This window comes from Phalacrocorax aristotelis, chromosome 3 (assembly GCF_949628215.1).
Source record: "Phalacrocorax aristotelis chromosome 3, bGulAri2.1, whole genome shotgun sequence".
NCBI classification, from domain to species: domain Eukaryota; kingdom Metazoa; phylum Chordata; class Aves; order Suliformes; family Phalacrocoracidae; genus Phalacrocorax; species Phalacrocorax aristotelis.
The window spans coordinates 87,001,223-87,018,623 of record NC_134278.1 but is presented as its reverse complement, the minus strand read 5'-3'; the positions used below and the strand labels follow the sequence as shown (position 1 = coordinate 87,018,623).

Below are 17,401 nucleotides of genomic sequence, written 5' to 3'. Positions count from 1 at the left end.
CAGTGCAGTCAGCATCTTGACAACCAGTGTTCATGCAAGCACCAGAAATACTGTCCCATCATTCAGGGACAGGGAATCACTGTACTATAACCTGGCCAGGAGTCTCCCCAAAACTTTAAGTCAAGCTCTGGGGGTATTTTTCAGCCAGGCTGGAAGCAGCCCCCACCCCACCCCCCAGATCCTCAGGTCATACCAGAGCTTCCCACAGAGCTCTGCTTTAGGGGCAGGGGAAAGCAGGCAGCACAGAGCACAGATGCATAATAATTTTTAATTTCTTAAGTTAGGCACCAAAACATCTTATTTCCTTTTTTCCTTAAAAGTAGTGTTTAATTTCCATGTGCTGACAGTTCTGCACAGCTCTCATGCAGGGTAAGTCAGGAGGAAATTTATAGCAATGTGGAACAAGTGCTTTCTTCCCTCCAAGCTGAGCAAGTATTAAAAAAAAAAATTAAATGACGAGACAAGGAAGACTGTGGTGGGATATTCATGGTCCATAAAGACCCACACCAGAAGAGGTTGCACAGCCAGTGTCTTGTGTTGGCCAGGGAAGGCAGGAGTTACTGCACAGGTCACCAGGGCCACAGGGGGTTTGGGGGAGCCCCAGAACCCCATCAGAGTGGGGAGGACTGCTCCAGAAAGACCCTGTATGCCTGGCCAGGGTGGGTCCGGGCACCCCAGAGCCACTCAGGGGGCCTGGCCCGCAGCTTCAGCTGGAAGGGGTCAAGGCGCAGGCACTCCCCCAGGTCATGCAGCTTCATCGCTGGCTCCTCCATGGCCCTCACCGGTGGCTCCTCAGGGCTTGGGTTCCTCCTGGGGCACTGTCCCCACCTGGCCGACCTGCACAGGGCACCAGCAGCCACCAGCATTGCCAGGCTGCCCATGATGGCTGCCCCCACCAGGATGTCAGCATGGCTGAGAAAGAAGCCAGTCCCTGCAAGAAAAAGGCCATGGCCTCATCCTGCTTGCCCCAGTTGGCACCCACTGTGCTCACCAAGTTCCCCACATCATGACCACAGAGCTTAGGGGTGAGACCTGGAGCTGTGGGTGCCCCTCCAGGACTGTCAACATCTCCCCTGCTGCCAGCTCCAGAAACCCTCACAGGCACCTCTGGGGCAGAGCATCTCTCTCAAGTCTCCATCCCAAAGAAATATTTAGACCAAAAGCCATCCTGCAGGAGCAGTGCAGAGCTGGTGCTACCCCAGGAGAGCCCTGATAGAGCAAAGCCATTGCCAAAACCATGTGGTAGCTACATGGAGGCTAGAAGACCTGCTACCATTCCAATCCAGACTGGAAGGGACCCTCTTTTTTGACACAAGGGATAATTATGCATTCATAAAATTATATATGAATATAACAATATCCAGCTGATCAGAATAGGCTTAGATTATAACTAGTTAATTAATTCAGAGCTGGAGCAATGGATGAGAAATAAAATTTGGCTGCAAGCTCACATTCAGGTTTAAGCCACTTCAGTGCTGCAGGGATGAGAAGTAGTTTTGGTAAAGTAGCAGCAATGTTTTGAATACCTACTGCAGAATATTGCTGTTTTTCAGGCTGGGAGGCCCCATTACTCTGTGAGATTGGATTAGCCAGCTCTGATTGTAGTCAAGCACCACACACAATCTCCTTAACATTGTGTTAAATATGTCAAGGGAGTACTGGGGTAAACACCGGGAACATCAATGTCTTTCTCACCAAGTTCTATACTGTGTGACAGGAGACCACAGGTCACTCTGAGGAGTGACCAAGTTCACTTATCATATCAGTTACAGCAGAGGTAACTCATAAGTCACCCTTGGGCACACTTTGCTTATAGCAACAAAATCCCAGCGGCCAAGGCCAGAAGACACAGTCTGGAGGAATAAAGGCTCACACATGCCAGATTGTAACCCTGATGCAGAGGAAGTAGCAGACTGAGGAAAGTAGGGCTAAGCCTCATGGAGGGGTTACATTTGGAAGTGCCAACATACCCAGTGAGCAGAGCACAGCAGCAAACACCATGGGCTGTTACTAGTATGTACACCTATTTAAACACCTGTTAAATACTCCGGGCTAAGCACCAGGTTCAGTGCTGGTTGTCACATGAACCCACTGCTCCCTTAGTAAAGCTCATGCTTTACTAAGCCTTTCCATCCACAGCCTCCCTTGAGACGAGACAGGGAATCAGAGAGGGGTTGAGATGGGCAGGGACCTCTGGAGGTCACACCTGGTCCGACCCACCTGCTTAAGCAGGGCCACCTAGAGCCAGTTGCCCAGGACCGTGTCTAGACAAGTTTTTTTTATATCTCCAAGGATGGAGACTCCACATCCTCACTGGACAACCTGTACTGGTGCTCAGTCACCTTTACAGCAAAAAAGAAAAGTTTCCTAATGTTCAGAGAGAACCTCCTGTGTCTCAGTTTGTGCCCATTGCCTCTGGCTCTGTGACAGGGCACCACTGAGAATACCCTGGCTCTGTCTTTCTACCCTCCCTTCACTTATATACATCGATAAGATCCCCCTGAGGCCACTCTTTTCCAGGCAGAACAGTCCCATCTCCTTCAGCCTTTCCTCATAGGAGAGGCGCTCCAGCCCCTTCCTCATCCTTGTGGCCCTTCACTGGACTCCCTCCAGTATGTCCATGTCTCTCTTGTACTGAGGATCCCAGAAACAGCAGCACACTAAAATTTTCAGGCACCACTCAGGAGAGCCTTTGGGAGCACAGGTGTCACACTGAATTACAACCAACAAGCAGTGATACTTTAACCTGACAGGGTTAACTGATGCAGGTCACCGCTTGGATGCCTATCTAGGCTAACCTCTGAAAGCTGACGCCTTTGGAGTCTGGGAAAGACCATTTCTCCTTCAATTAGAAGGCTCTCCACCTGACCTGGATACCTATGCTGCCTAAACCTCACTTCCTCCCTCCCCTCAGTTTCCAAAAGGATCACATTTGTCTCCAGTTCACTCATATTTGAGCACAACTCCCAAAAAGGAGCTCCTAAAGCCAGAAGGAGGAAGCCTAAGGGGACAACCAACTGGAAACTGCCTTAATATTATATATCCTTCCCACACCAGGCCTAGATATCTAAAGCCACCACTCCAGCAGCAGTGCCATTTTTAAGCATCACATGCAACACATTAGCAGAGGCACAGCTGGTAGGACCCCAGTCAAGGAGAAAGACCCTTACCCTGATGTGCTCATTCCAGGTTGCACATGGCAAGATCGATGCTGCACAAATTATTTACCCATGCACGTGAGAGACACCCAGCCACAAGAGAAAGCAGAGTTGTTACTTTGTCCTTTACCTGATCGGGGAGCACGGATGCAGAGGGTGCCAGACTTGGTGGGAGAATGATCTTCATAGTCCTTTTTGCAACGGCAGAGGTATGTGCCCACGCCATTGAAGCACTCCGCCTCCTCCCCGCAGAGGCCAACCCCAGCACTGCACTCATTCACATCTGAAATGGAGGAATAGGTGCCGTGAGTCAAATCAAGCTTGGCATAAAAGGGTTTGTCCCAGAGAAAAGTGAAACACCCACCTTCAATGAACAGAGAAACAAGCTGCAGGTTTTCCACTCCTGCTGAGGTGCCAAGCAGGTCCTCCAGCTGGGAGCGCAGGAGCAGAGACACATTTCTCTCCTCCGGCTTCAGGTGCAACCAGAAGGTGAGCAGCAGGTTGGCACTGCTCATCCTGTGGGCAGGGAAGAGCCCAGGGTGAGGTGGGATGAAAGCATCACCACCAGGCCTGGCTTTGAAAGCCCATTTAGATCTCCCACATAATTGTATTAGATGGTGGTGCTGCAGGCTCTTGCAAAGATTATTTGTGACAAGAGGCAGCTTTGCACTTGGACCAAGGGAAAAAGGAAAGCCCAATAGTGGCTCCTCACTTGGAGCTAGGCTGAAGTGACTAGATATTCATGTAAAGCAAATTGTAGTGGCAATTTGCAGCCCTAGGTCAGCCTCAACCAAGTATAGCAGGGACCTTGCTGACACCTCCCAGCTTTCTCCAGCAGACATCAGAGCAGGTGTGAAGATCCCCATTTTTCCAGGTTTTAAATCCGTCTTAAACCTATAGAGGCCCTAGCCAGCACTAAACATCAATTTTTACCATTTGTCCTCTAGAAAACAGATTCCCTCTCCCGCCACTTTCAGGACAAGTTACAGATCATGGGAGAGGAGCACAGCTAGGTCTCTGCCCGGGGAAGGACAATGAGAACCCAAGCCACTGCTGTCCAAGAAGCATTTCCAGTTATAGCAGAGTTGCCTGCTGAACCAGCAGCACAGCACTAACCCTACCTTTTGATTTCCTTTAACTTTATTTCATTGACTCTAGTGGCAGAAAGTTTCAGATTCTCCTGGATCTGCAAAGGAACAGAGTGACCGGTACTGATTTGATACTTGACGGGCAGGAGTACAGTAGCAAACAGTTTCTTTTCTCAGTCTACCTCCCCACCTTGCTTTTCCCCTTCACAAACCACTCAGGACACATTAGACATCCCATAGCCCAGTGTGCTGTGCCTTTTCTCTAAGAGGCCACTAATTGCTCCCGTCTTCTCAGCTTCAGCTCAACTCCCCTAAACACACAAGGTAATTTGGGAAGAGAAAGACCAATAGTAGCCCCAGGTAAATGTTTGTGTGCTAAACAGAGCAGCAGTGGATGGACGGTGGCTTTCTAGGCTAGGCAGAAGGCTGAACCCTGTACCTGCTCCAGTTTGCAACCCAGAAAGAAAGTCTGGGTGCAGTCCTGAAAGCAGATGCTCACACACTTGCCCTCTTTAGGCTCTGGCTTACAACCTGCCCCTTTTCCAGAGGTGAATTACAGCCCTCGGTTGGTTGTATCCCTGTCTCTGCAGTGCTTTTCTACTGCCTTGCAATGTCATAGTGCTCTGAGGGGCTGCACCTGCCAGGGCATCGCCACTGGCCTCACATGACAAGCAGCACAAGCAACTCAGATGCTGGTTCATCAGGTGGCTTTAACAGAAAATCCTTGGAATGAAGGGCACAACATGGTCTCTTCTAGTTGAGGATTTGGGACATCACATTTTTCTTCCCCTCCCTGTGCGCAGACTTACATGGTTCTTCATAGATTCAAGAAGATCCTTTCTGAGCTCACGTCCACCACGAGGAATCCAGTCCTTGGGTCTGATTTCAATAGTTACTTCAAACAGCACATCTACCAGAAGACATAAGATCCTCACATGTTTACGTCCACATAACACAAACAGGCTCCTTAAGTTAGTCCTTAAACATCAACAGTAGTAGAACAGCTACATGAGGACATGCTTGTGTAAGTCAGTGCCACATGGGTATTTCCAGAGGTTATGCATCAGGTAGGTTAAATAGTGAGTTAACAGATGAAAACAAACCTTAACTAATGCTTGGTGCTAAATACAGGAACTGATATTTCAGCAAAAAATATACAAAGAATTAATGTGTAAATGATCACACTTATATTTATTTTGCTATTACCTTTCCCTAAGGTATCATCATAAATTGTGGTGGATTCTAAAAGCCCACTTCTCTCACCCATCTCTCTGTTTGGGATCAGCTTAGACAAACTTCTGTGTTCTGGCTGAACCCATGCTGGCACAGATTTACTAGTCTGCTCTTTAAAGCCTATTTATTCAGCAATATATCTCCTGTTCAAAGCTCAGGGTCCTTCTGTGTTGACTCCTTCTCACAAGCTGTTTCTGTGGCTTGCTCTCCCATATAAACGCAGTATTGTGCTGCTTAGTTGCTAATACTCCCATAAGCAGATTTTACTCCTCTCCCCAGTCTGAGGAGCAGGACTCCTGCAGGTTTCTAATCCAGGCAACCATGAGACACACATTGGAGTATATCTGAGGAAGCAAGGCTCATTCACCTTTGAAGAAAATCTTCTTTAAACAGCCAGCAAGTAATGTTTGAACTCAAACAAGCTAACCTTTATGTCAGGATTAGCATCTGAACTGAGGTTTCTCCAGGGTAAGTAAAAAGTGGCCAAAGGACAACTGTGGGATTGCAGTGGTATCTTAAAAATGAAAATCTTCAAAGTGGTTACTAATCAGAAGCACCCTCCACTGCTTTCTAAACTTAATGGGCAGATAATGTCCATGCATAACTCCAACCACCACACTGAACTTAGGGCACCATTTTAGGACATGCTTAACCCTCTGCATCACTCACCTCCAGGATGGTGCTGGGATTGCAGTGCTGTGTCATTCTCCAGAGATGCCAGGGCAGAAGCCAGATCTGTCAGAGCAAGGGAAAGAATCAGGCTCCTGACCTGAGCATACCGGTAAAGGGGCAGGGGAGGGAGTACATTAGGTACTTGTCACTTTGCAAGAAGAGTGACACATGCCAGCTCCTTGTACTGAAGTTAGTTATCAAGCTCTAAATACAATCTACTCTTCCCTACAGTAAGAAATGCTCTTTAGAAAGAAATTGACCCAATAAACCTCATTTCCATTTCTAGAAGTGGATGAAGTGTTATCGCTGTGAAGCCACAAAAGCTTCTGCAACCAAAGATGCCTTGGATCCCCAATGAAGAAAAGAAGCTTTGGCCTTGTATATTAGATGCCAGCAACTGCAAAAGAGCTTCCCCACATCTACAATGAAGGGGCAAGAACAGTATGGAGAGGAGGAAAGACCCTTCGAAAACGTTTTCTCTTCTACCTTCAGGCAGAAATTAACACATATCAGTGGCTAAATATTTCTGTAAAATAAGTCTAACATCCCCCCCTAACTTCTGAAGCTCAGCCTCGGTTATCATGGCTAAGAGCATCATGCCAGGCTACAGCCATGGAAATCAATGCAAGCCAGAGCTGTTTAACACCAAGATGGGCATACAAAGGCTGGCTCCTCCATGGATAATTCAGAGCACTTGGATTAGGAACCAGCCTCTCCCTGTTAAAAGGGGCATCAGCCCATAGATGCCCATATTACAAGAGATAATCCTATGTCTTCTCATGTACCACCTTCCTTGGATACAGGAGTCAAGAGTGCTACCACATAAACCAACTGAAGTTGACAGCCTCTTAAGAGAGTGCTGCATCACTGGAAATGGATGTTGTATAGTGTCAGGCATCAGTTCAGCCACAAATAACCCAAAAGACACTTCACCAAATTGTTCTTCATTCCTTTCTCCTGGAGACACCTCATCTCCAGCAGTCACACCAGGAGCAGGGTGGAGAGGAGGTTTTGTAGTTGTGTCCAGCAATGGCTCTTCCAGCACTGGTGTCTGCGTGCAATGTACAGCAGCAACCACTTCTTTCAACAGACTATTGCTGGCCTGATCCAGGGTAGATGATTTGGCAGAGACACCTATGTTACTGCTGGGCACCTCTGAGGAAGGGACACCTGCTGAGTGACATAGAGCTACGGTGACCAGAGCAGACACCAGCTTTACATCCCCCTCTGCAATCTCCAAGACAGACAGCTCAGCTTTATATCCAATGTCTTGCCCATCTGGAGACAGCTCCATGAGCACATCATCTTTGGTTTCTCTGCCCCCAGTACCACCATCCTTAAGACTCCTTTCCAGCTCTGTTTCATCCTGCAGCTGACCACACTTGTTTGGGTCAAGTTTGCTCTGGTTAGCACTAGACTGAGCATCTTCCATGAGATCAGGGGGCCCTTGAGCCTCTTCACTGGGGCTCACAAGCTCAGGCTGGATCCTGCCACCAGTACGTACACCTGATGGGCCCAGAGAGGCTCTCAGCATGGGCAATAAACCTTTTGTTACCACCATCCTCCAGCCCTCTTTTTTGGACCCCTCCTGGACAGGCTCTTGGGGAGCTATGGTATCATTTGAAGAACCCACAGTTTCAGAGTCTCTGAATATGTAATACTGTCCTTTAAAATGTCTGTATTCATGGCTTAGGGAACCACTCCCTGATAGAAACAATACATGGACCGCAATAGCTTGTGTAGCAAAGATCAGAGTACCTTGGTTGTGACAGGCATACACCACTTTGGTTTCTACACTTGACAAGACTCCCTGGAAGATTATCTTGTCCTGGTTCTTGCCACAGCCATCACTTCCCTGGAAACCCTGGACGTAGATGATAATGTGCTTCTGGGAGCCTGCCGATATGGTCCAGTTGCACCAGATGTTGGTTTTAATGTCAGCATGCAGTGGCAGGTAAAACATCCCGGACACATCCCAAAAGATGATGTGGCAGCTCCTGATAGGGAAGTACTCAATTGCCCAGGGCAGCCCCAGCTCTGGCACATCAGAAAGGAAATGCATAGTCAATGGTTATTGTACGCACCAGGACACAGATACCACACTTCTAAGAAAGCTGCAGATTGCCACAGTAGAGGCCCCGTTTAAAACCCTCTCCTGCTGCAAGATTTCTGTAGTTTCCACCCCAAGAGCCACATTTCAGATCTGCAATCAGACCTGAGCCTGGGCCCCAGTTGCTCTGCAAGAATCTGTCCCTTTACAGCCCATCCAGCCTCCAGCAGCTTGAGTTACACGTTTGTGCTTCCAACAGAGGTTTGGCTAACAAGACCACTTTGTTGGAAGTCTTCCCCTCCCCAGACAGCTGGGTTTCACCTGCAGTCCCAGCCTGGCAAGTGTTAGACACAGCCTCATCCTTGCCCCCACCAAGTACTTCTGCCTTCTAAAGATGGGTTACAGCAAGATATGAAATATTGGAAAACCTACCAGCATGTTTCTGTTGCTGTCCTCCTGGCATCTGGGTGTTTCTGGACACAGGATCATCAGGCAGCTCCGGAGACTTTTGGCCTCTCAACACTGTTTCTCCCCCCTGAGCCACAGGAGGACCAGGGTGTGCAGGAGTGGCACTGAAGGAAGCCTTTCTCTGCTTTCCTGCACCTGCTTGGAGAACTTCTGTTGTTTTCTGCATTTTAAGCCCCCCAAGGATGAAGGCAGAAGCCAGTTCATCACTAGCACCTGTGCCCTGGTGCTGCACAGGCACCACATGCTCCTCTCTTCTTGCCCCCCAGGTGCCAGGCAGGGAAGCTGGTTCCACCCCAAAGCCACTGCTCACATGGTCCTCATACCAAGGAAGCCCCACACCAAGCTTTGGGCCGGTGACAGAAGCTGGGGAAGGACCCTCGGCCGGCAAGCCTGTGAGGGCTGAGGCTTCTCCTTGCTGGCCACCCACCTCCCCCAGCACCACCTTTTGCATTCCAGGGCCAAGGCATCTGGGGGACTCATCTGTGCCTGGTTCAGAGGCTACTGATGACTGGTGAGGTGGGGAAGGGGAGCCCATCTCCCATTCTCCCAGGCTAGCCAGTGAGATGCCTGTCCTTTGCCTGAGGCTGACAGGGTCCAAATCCAAAGCTGCTGGTGGAGAGAATACAATGCTGGACACAGGCTCCACTTCTGGAGGAAGAGGTACTTTGGGGGCAAAACTGGTAGAGCTGAAGTCTGCAGGGAAAGGTTCTGTGCAGGAAATCACCAGCTCAGGGATTATTTCTGCCCCTAGGGTGGACATGGCTATGGGAGGATGTTCCAGTTCTGTTGTCAAAATGGGTACAGCCAGCTCTGGCTGTGCAGCTCTGTCACTTCGGTGGTGGCAGCTTTTTACACCCAAGGAGGAAGCATGAGCTTTCCCAGTAGTTGGACAGTCATGTGCTTGGGCATTTTGGGGAAGACTCCCAATGTCTGCAGGGGCTGAATTCAGGATGTGACTGCTCTGGCCACACAAATGAGGATGCTCCTGGAAGATGTCCCATGGTGCTGTGGGATGCAACAATTTTAGGGGAGTTGTTGATGGGAAAGCACATTCTGTGAAGGAAACACCCATGAGCTTTGTTTGTTGGAGGCCAGTTTTTCCCAGCTCAGGTTGAGTCATGGACAAATCCCCAAAACTGCTTTGGCATCTTTGTCTTCTCTCAGGCAGCAACTGTAAGCGATCCCCATTTACCACTTCACATGGGCTACTCAGGCTGGGCATCAGGTCCTTTGCAAGGCCATCAGCATCACTGCTCACTGTGTTATCAGCCAGGACACTCAACTGGGGATGTCTTTCATCCTTCTCTAAACTGACTGTGCTGAGCCCTTGGTACTTGGTGGTATCTGCACTGTCTTTACTTTTTCTTCTGCCAGGGGGAAAAGTCTGTGAAAGTGCAGCCAAGTCCAGGCAAATTGTGCGTGTTGGTTTAATAGTAACCTGTAGGTCTCCCAGATGTTTTGGCCTCAGGGTAGGGTACAGGATAGACTGTCTGTTCTCCAGACTCATGCCTGCTGGCTGCAAAAGAGGCTCCACTACCTGCAAGGCACCAAGAAAAGGAGTTTCCAAAAGCACACTTGAAGGCCTGCACGTATAACGAAAACCCACATTGACATCCCCACTCACGGAGAGACTCTGACTCCAGGTATCCTGTGCTGCAGTGGAGATTATGCCCCCAGGTGTTCCTCTGCCTTGAGCTTCCTTGCAGCATCTCAGACCTCCTCGCAGCTCAGACACCAGCACACAAGAAGATTTTGTTTCCAGGAGCGGTGTCATTGCACCTTCATATGGGACAAGCTCAAGAGGACTTCCCACAGCCATAGTACCCAGCATGCTCCCTCTTTCCCACAGCAACCTACTGCTCAACACTGTGGTCTTGCCAAGACTCATGGTGCTACATGTGGTCACAAAGCCCAGATCATCACTAAGGTCCTCAGCCCAACCAGACTGAAAAATACTATCTTGTTTTGGTAGTTTTGGAGCAGGAGTTTCTGAAGTAAAATCTTTGGAGGAAGATTCGCCTTCCTGGTCTTGGAAGATGTAGTACTTCCCTTTAAATTGTTTCTCTCTGCAGTTTGGCAAGTACCTCTTCAGCAATACAACGTGGACAGCCTGAGCAAATGTGGCAAAAACATGCATCTCTTTTTTCCAGCAAGCATAAACCACGCTGTTTTCCACCAGTGAAGAAACTCCTTCAAATAGGATTTTGTCCTCATTTTTGTTGCAACCCTCCTTAGTGATAAAGCCCTGAATATAAATTATTATATGCTTTCTGGAGCCTGCCCAGATTGTCCAGTTGCACCAAAAGTTTATTAGAGAATCACCACGGTACACTGGAGGAGAAAACTCCCCATACTTATCCTTCAGGACTCTCTGGCAGCTTCTTATAGGCACATATGCCAATATCCAAGGAAAATCTGACCCTGGAAGACAAGAAGCAACAACTTCAAGTTTTCCTCCATCTCCACTTCCCAGAAAGAGTTACCAGCCCTTACTTCCAGAAATTATTTTCAAGCTCCCTTATCTCCCCATTTTGCTACATCCCAATCCCATTTGCCAATCCATGCAAATCCATCAGCAGGAGAGCATGCAAGTAACCCTGTGTCAGGTCCTAAGGTCAAGGGGAGGAGGCCACCTGGGACCTCCTGGACCACCATGCACTAGCCCAGGGTGAGCCTAAAACTGCCATCCTTTCTAGCCAAAGGGACAGTTTCTACCCACAGCTGCAACCTACCCTAATCAGTGTGCACCCCACTAGTACATGCTGTTCACTCCAGAGTACTCAGAGGGCTGGGGGTAGCTGGATAAGCCCTGGAGACCACCACCTCCTGCCCCACAGACCACCAGGCTGTACCTCCACTGCTACCACCCCACAGCAGGACATGCTCATGCTTCAAGTACCCCCTGACATGGCCATGCAGGAGCACAGAGGTCCCAGCACAGCCACACAGTGGGTGCCACTTGTCCCAGGGAGGCAGGTTCCCAGCCACAGGGTCAGGCTATTTAGGAATCAAAGCTATAGGCTCAGGGAATTGCCACATCAGGACAATTTTAAAAAGCAACGAGCATGCCATTATGTTTGGTTTCAGCACATGTGCCATGTTTGTTGTTTATACACCTGCAGAGCTGGAAGGTAATGCTCTCCTGAGGGCGTTTTCAACCCCTTTGCTTTAAAGGGTTCACCCAAGCAAGAAGTCCTCAGAGCCTCAGTAAGATGAGCAACATTAGCATCTAACCACAGCTAATTTAGCCCTCAAAGAGGGAAACACCTTCCCTCAGGTGGTAAGGAATATGGCGTTTTCCAAAAACACTATCTCAAAGCTAGAAGAGCCATGAGCCAGCAATAGGCTTACCCTACAGTACAGGAGCACAATTAAAGTTTGTATTTAACTTTTACGACTTGTTTTAACTACTGCCCAACAGTGAGTTGCTACAGCACATTACTCCTACCCCCAGGATCCTGGTCTGCAGTAGGGGTTTGGCAGCCATTAAATAGCAGCAGATGTTATTTCCCACACTAGCACTGATTCTTCCTTTCCCCAGCACTTGATATCATCTGTGTCCCCTTCCCTCCCCACGCCACCCCAGGGCCAGGTTGCTGCTCTTGGCTTCCTGTGGCTGAATGTGCCCAATGAATTCTAGAGAGGATTTATTCAGGCTTTAAAAAAAGAAAAAAACCCTGTCTGAGAATTAACTCTTACCTGGTTTGACCTTCTGATACTCCCAAGATGACCCACATGCCTGTAAAGAAGACAGTCTTACTGCAATCCCAAGTAACACTACCCATGCTTGTAACACTGCTCAGAAAATCCCAGCCCAAGCCCAATAGGAAAAGAGGGCCAAATCCACCATGTCCTAGTAGCCTGGAGTTTTGCCTGCACCTGGACCAAACCCCTAGGCCACCCCATTTTTCCCATGTAATAATAAATATTCACCCCACCATACCTCCAAAAGGATTACCCAGTTCATGCTGTTAGACCACAAACAGTACAAAACCACCCCCAAAACACAGCAAGCAAAGTCTAGCTGTGCTTTAATCCACAGGGGCTACGCAGAAGAGAGAAGGATTTGTAAGTAGGCAGAACACTGCACCCGGGAAGGGAGTCCCCGCTTTCCATTGCTCACCCCCAGGGCAGCACCAGCAGCATCGCAGCCAGCAGTATCACAGCGGGATCTCAGCATCACCCCAGGACCCTGCCTGCTGGCAGCTGGTGCCCACACCCCAGGCACCAGGAGCAGGGCCAGAAGCATCAGGGAGGGTAAAGGCTTCATGGCAGAGGTTTATCAGAGGCACAACATTAAAACAAAACCAACAAAAGAAAAAGGAAAACCTCTCCCTCTCTAAAACAATCCCCCCAGCAGAGCAAATGTAGGATCACCACCTCTCCCAGCCCCTCTCCAAAACACATCCCCACAGCAGACAACCTGGAATGGGAGCCCACTCACTCATATACTGCCCTGCTACCCGTGATAGCAATTAGCTGACCAATGAAATGAGGCCAGCTATCACTCATTAGGGACAGACCTGCTCTTTCAATTTGCTGTCCAGTATTCATCCTTTGCTAGGTGTTTTGGTGAGAAGGCATTATCCATTTATAATGCATAAGGCTATAAACTGGAATTAAAGTGTTGCTGATACTCTAACCTGAACCAGAAGCAGAGCCCAAGTTGCTTGTTCTTTTTTTAAAAAAAATTCAATTACTGAAGGAGGAAAAAGAAAATGCCCTAATGTGAATGCTTTCATCACAACATTTTAACCAGCTTCTGCTGAAGGCTGTAATTTCCCCCAGGGCTGCGCCGTCCTGATGCAGGACTGAGTGAAACAGGTGAAACCGCCTTGAAACACAAGCAGCTCCTCTTCTGGTCTACACTTAGTGAAGTGTGGAAAGCAAATAGCCCAGGTGATGATGTGCAAATGATTAGATGCTTAAAATTCTTTCAGCTGTAATAGTCTAACTTGTCATTAGAGGCCAGGCAGATAAGGCAATTAGGCTGTTTGACATGCAACTTTGACAATATTCCTTTTAAAATGTCAATCATCATTTAGCCAAATAAAATAAAAAATCCTTTTTTTCTTCTAAGTCATCACAGCTTGACAGGCTGACGGATGTTCAGGGACAAATACACCTCTTTTTTTCATGGGTCAAAACAAGCAGCATGTCAGTCCATCCCAGCCGCCCAGAGTTTGCAGCAGCATTGGTGTGAGCGACTGTGCCCTAGCTCACAATTTTTAAGCTTTTCCACCCATCCCATGTGTGGTCCCGACGGCCAAAAGCTCAGCAAGAGGCTGTGATTCTTCCAGTGGCACAAACCTTCCCTTCCCATGGCCATGTATGTGTAACTACACATGTCCAAAGTGACCCCAAATTCCCTCTTGCTGTCCTACAGCAGGCGCCTGCAAACACCACTCTACACTTACCTTGTAAATGGAGTTTGCCCTCATGAATATCAAACAGGGTTGTGCTACCACAGTGTAAACCCTGGAAGATAAGCACCCTGGCTGGATACCCTGTTGCAAAGCAGGGAGGTCCCTAAAGTATCATTTGGCTTGCGAAGAGAAAGGGAGTGTTTGCTTGATTTTAGCTTAGTAGACATTAGGGTGGAGACAGTGAAATAAATTGTAAGGCCAAGTTTATTTTTAATTTGCCAGTTCAAAACTATTTGAGTGAGGATTTTTAACATGTAGGTGGGGGAGGGTGTTGTTTGTTTGGTAGCTATTTTTTTGAGTTTTATCATATTTCCACAAAAACATAAATTGTCCATTAGGATGTCTGGCCCTTTTGATTAAATCCTTGTTCTCAGTGGTTGCTGAGTTGCAAAAGTATCTTTTGGAGGAGAGCTGGTGGGCGCATTCATGCTGGCCCATGCTGAGCTGCACAGACAAACTGCACCATGGGGCCAGAACCCACAAATTGTGGGGCTTATCCTCTCTACCAGCTCCTGTGGTCCTGATTTCTCAGGATGGGGTTGAATCTCTCCCAGGACAAGCTGATGCACCCAACATGATCCTTGACAGCCAGGCAGCTCTGAAGCTGCTGAGGCACCCGGGCTGGCTGCAGCCGCTTGGGGGGACACAGCCACCTTGGGGACCAGCAGCGCAGGCAGGGCCATCAAAGGGAGAGTCACCAAAATTAAGCTAATTTCAGCAAGCACTCAAATTCCCCCCTGGGCAGCATGACATACTGGGTGCTCCTACTTACAACTGTTCTGCTGTCATTTATAAGGCAATATAAACTGGCTGAGAGCTTGGGCTAGATAAATTTACTGTCTACCTCCCTCTAGTGATTATGTTGCTGCATAAAGAGAGAGGGAAAATCATACTGGGCAATAGCTATATTTATTTTCTTTTTTAGAAAAACAAAGTAACTGAATACTTTCATTTTTTCTGTTGCGAATTCATGATTGTCTTACACAACAAAGGCCAATGGAAAGAGCTAAAGGAGGATAAGAAATTAAGAGTTGACTCATCACCTCACTAACTAGAAATAACTACAGTCAAAAAAAAAAAAAGGGTAATGTGGGTGGCAGATAAATACTGCTGCAAAACCAACATTTTTATCAAAATTGAGACTATTTTTTAGGAAAAATGGTAGCGTCACTGATAAGCTTTTTTCTTTAACAGGTTACAAAAGTTGTGTTATTCTTTAGAGCTCAGCAAGGCACCCAGCTAAATACTGGGGCATGCGTCCTGGGTGCCCATCTTAATGGCTCCGTCCCTCCAAGTGAGCTGACAGTGCCATGCTTGCAGGGGCTACTCTATTATTTATATATACATTATGTAGAACAAGATCCCTGTATTTAGTTACCAGAGATAAGCATCAGTTTAATTTCCATTTCTTTGTGTCATTCATTAGCTGGATTGATTTTAGGTCTGTTGGGGCCAAAGATGTAATTATGCTCTTAGATACAATTGCAGGTAAGGGATTTCTCAGGAGTTGACGTTTTCCTTAAATATGGAGTTGGCTTTCCTTGATCACTAGCTGCCTTTCATTGATTTGGCTACTAATCCTCTAGGCTGTGCTCAAGGATGTTTTAAATGAGTAATGCCATCATGCTTCAGTTTATCATGGTTGGTGTTTTAGCCATCCTGACAGTGAACTGTAATATTATTAGTAAAACTGATGTTTAGTTTAGACTTCACATTTTGTAAGATTTCCATAGACTAATAGCATAAATCACACACCTGCAAGATTTGTGTAAGATGTGTGGCATGGGAGGGCTGAAGTTATTTTTCTCTGGGCTTTCTGAGGACTTCAAGGCACCTATTCCTTCTTTATCCTAACCTGGGAGTCCATGGACACCATTATTTAACCTCAGCTGGAGAAAGGTATAGAATCCATGTGCAATTGTATACCTTGGCTTAAAGGTTCCCACTCTCGACTGTGGTGCACCTCATGTTTGCATGGAGCCCATCTCCACAGCCCTTAGAGCCAGGGTGTTTTTGTGTCTAAGTCCAGACATAGAGCCCAGAGGTGTCTATGGCCATCTCTCTGTAAAACAGTATAAAAGGTCCTGAAGATGGCAATAAATTTTATAAAGTGAGCAAGTCCCTAGCTGTCTTCATGTACCTGCTAAGCAGATTAAACTACACCGGCAGATCAGAGTTTCACCTCTGATCTGCAGATGGTACCTGCGTGGGCACTCAAAGCCCATCCTGGCTTGAAAGACCACAGCTTCTGAGTTTTGACGTGGTTGGAAACAAATGCTGCTGCATGCTGAGAAAGCAAGGGCTAACAGGCATTTCCCAGCAAACAGGCCCCGGCAGTGGGAGATGTACTTCCAGCCTCACCAGCCAGCTCAGCCCTGACCTGAAACTGGGCTGGCCCAGAGCTCCTGCAGCCCCTGTCCCTGCCTTGCTTGGGGGCAGCAAAGGCTTCACCCCAGGGTCAAACCCTACTCAGCACCCCTATCTCTGCCCCTGCTTGATCATGGCCTTGCCATATTTTATGGTATGGTTTATCCCAGGCAGGTGCACACAGCAATTACCTGCTTAAACCCAAAATATTGTCCCTGTCTTTCCAAGTGGGAGGCTTGGTTAGACCCACTACCATATCCACAAAACAAGAGCTGCTGGTCCTGACCTACTTCTAACCTCCCACCTCAGCTCAGACGATGCTCCTGCTCCCCAAAGAAGCACAACTGGTTGCACCAACACCTGCAGACTGCTTCCATCACAACCAGAAAGAACAAATCCGCCTGAAAACCAGTATTGCTTAAATAAAATAAAACCCACCAAGAAGTCCAAGTTTAACATCCAAGTTGCAACATCTTGTTTAGCCTATTAGGGCAACCTCAGGTGTTGGCACTATTTTTTCCCCATAAGATTATCCCACAGAGTAGAGGGGGGTTCATCAGGTGCATTCTGCTGCTGGTCCAAGCAGCTCCCTCACACCTCGATATACCACTTCGGCTCATTAGCAAGGCAGGAAAAAAAAATTCCTGCTTTTTCTTTTTTCCCTCCAGGGTGAATTTGCTTGCTACTTCAACATAAGGGCTCATGGCAGCCACCACTGCCCCAGCAGGTCTGTGTCCAGACTTCAGAAAAGCTGCTTGCAACCAAAGAAGATGGAAACCACTGAGGTGGGTTTAGCAGTGCCCTAGACATGTTAACCTGGCAGTGAGAGGGACAGAGCAGCCATTCACCCTGGGAAGCCCGCAGTGGCCACATAGTTGACAGCTCAAAAAACCCAGGCAAGGAGCCCTTTGTGGGCTGCAGCTGGAAATCAAGTTACGG

General features: G+C 48.0%; 1 protein-coding gene across 1 annotated transcript in view; it reads right to left on the bottom strand.

Annotated features, from left to right (window-relative positions):
• Positions 1-247: 247 nt before the first annotated feature.
• The window catches only part of LOC142055003 (uncharacterized), a 36,840-nt gene continuing 19,686 nt past the window's right edge, over positions 248-17,401 (bottom strand). Inside the window, exons 2-10 of the mRNA XM_075088340.1 lie at positions 12,369-12,408; positions 8,634-11,090; positions 7,085-8,188; positions 6,149-6,214; positions 5,056-5,156; positions 4,280-4,344; positions 3,523-3,674; positions 3,289-3,441; positions 248-931 (exon numbers count right to left, since the gene is read on the bottom strand). Coding sequence (XP_074944441.1) covers positions 612-931; positions 3,289-3,441; positions 3,523-3,674; positions 4,280-4,344; positions 5,056-5,156; positions 6,149-6,214; positions 7,085-8,188; positions 8,634-11,090; positions 12,369-12,408 — 4,458 coding nt within the window. The 3' untranslated portion in view covers positions 248-611. The remainder of the gene's footprint in view (positions 932-3,288; positions 3,442-3,522; positions 3,675-4,279; positions 4,345-5,055; positions 5,157-6,148; positions 6,215-7,084; positions 8,189-8,633; positions 11,091-12,368; positions 12,409-17,401) is intronic.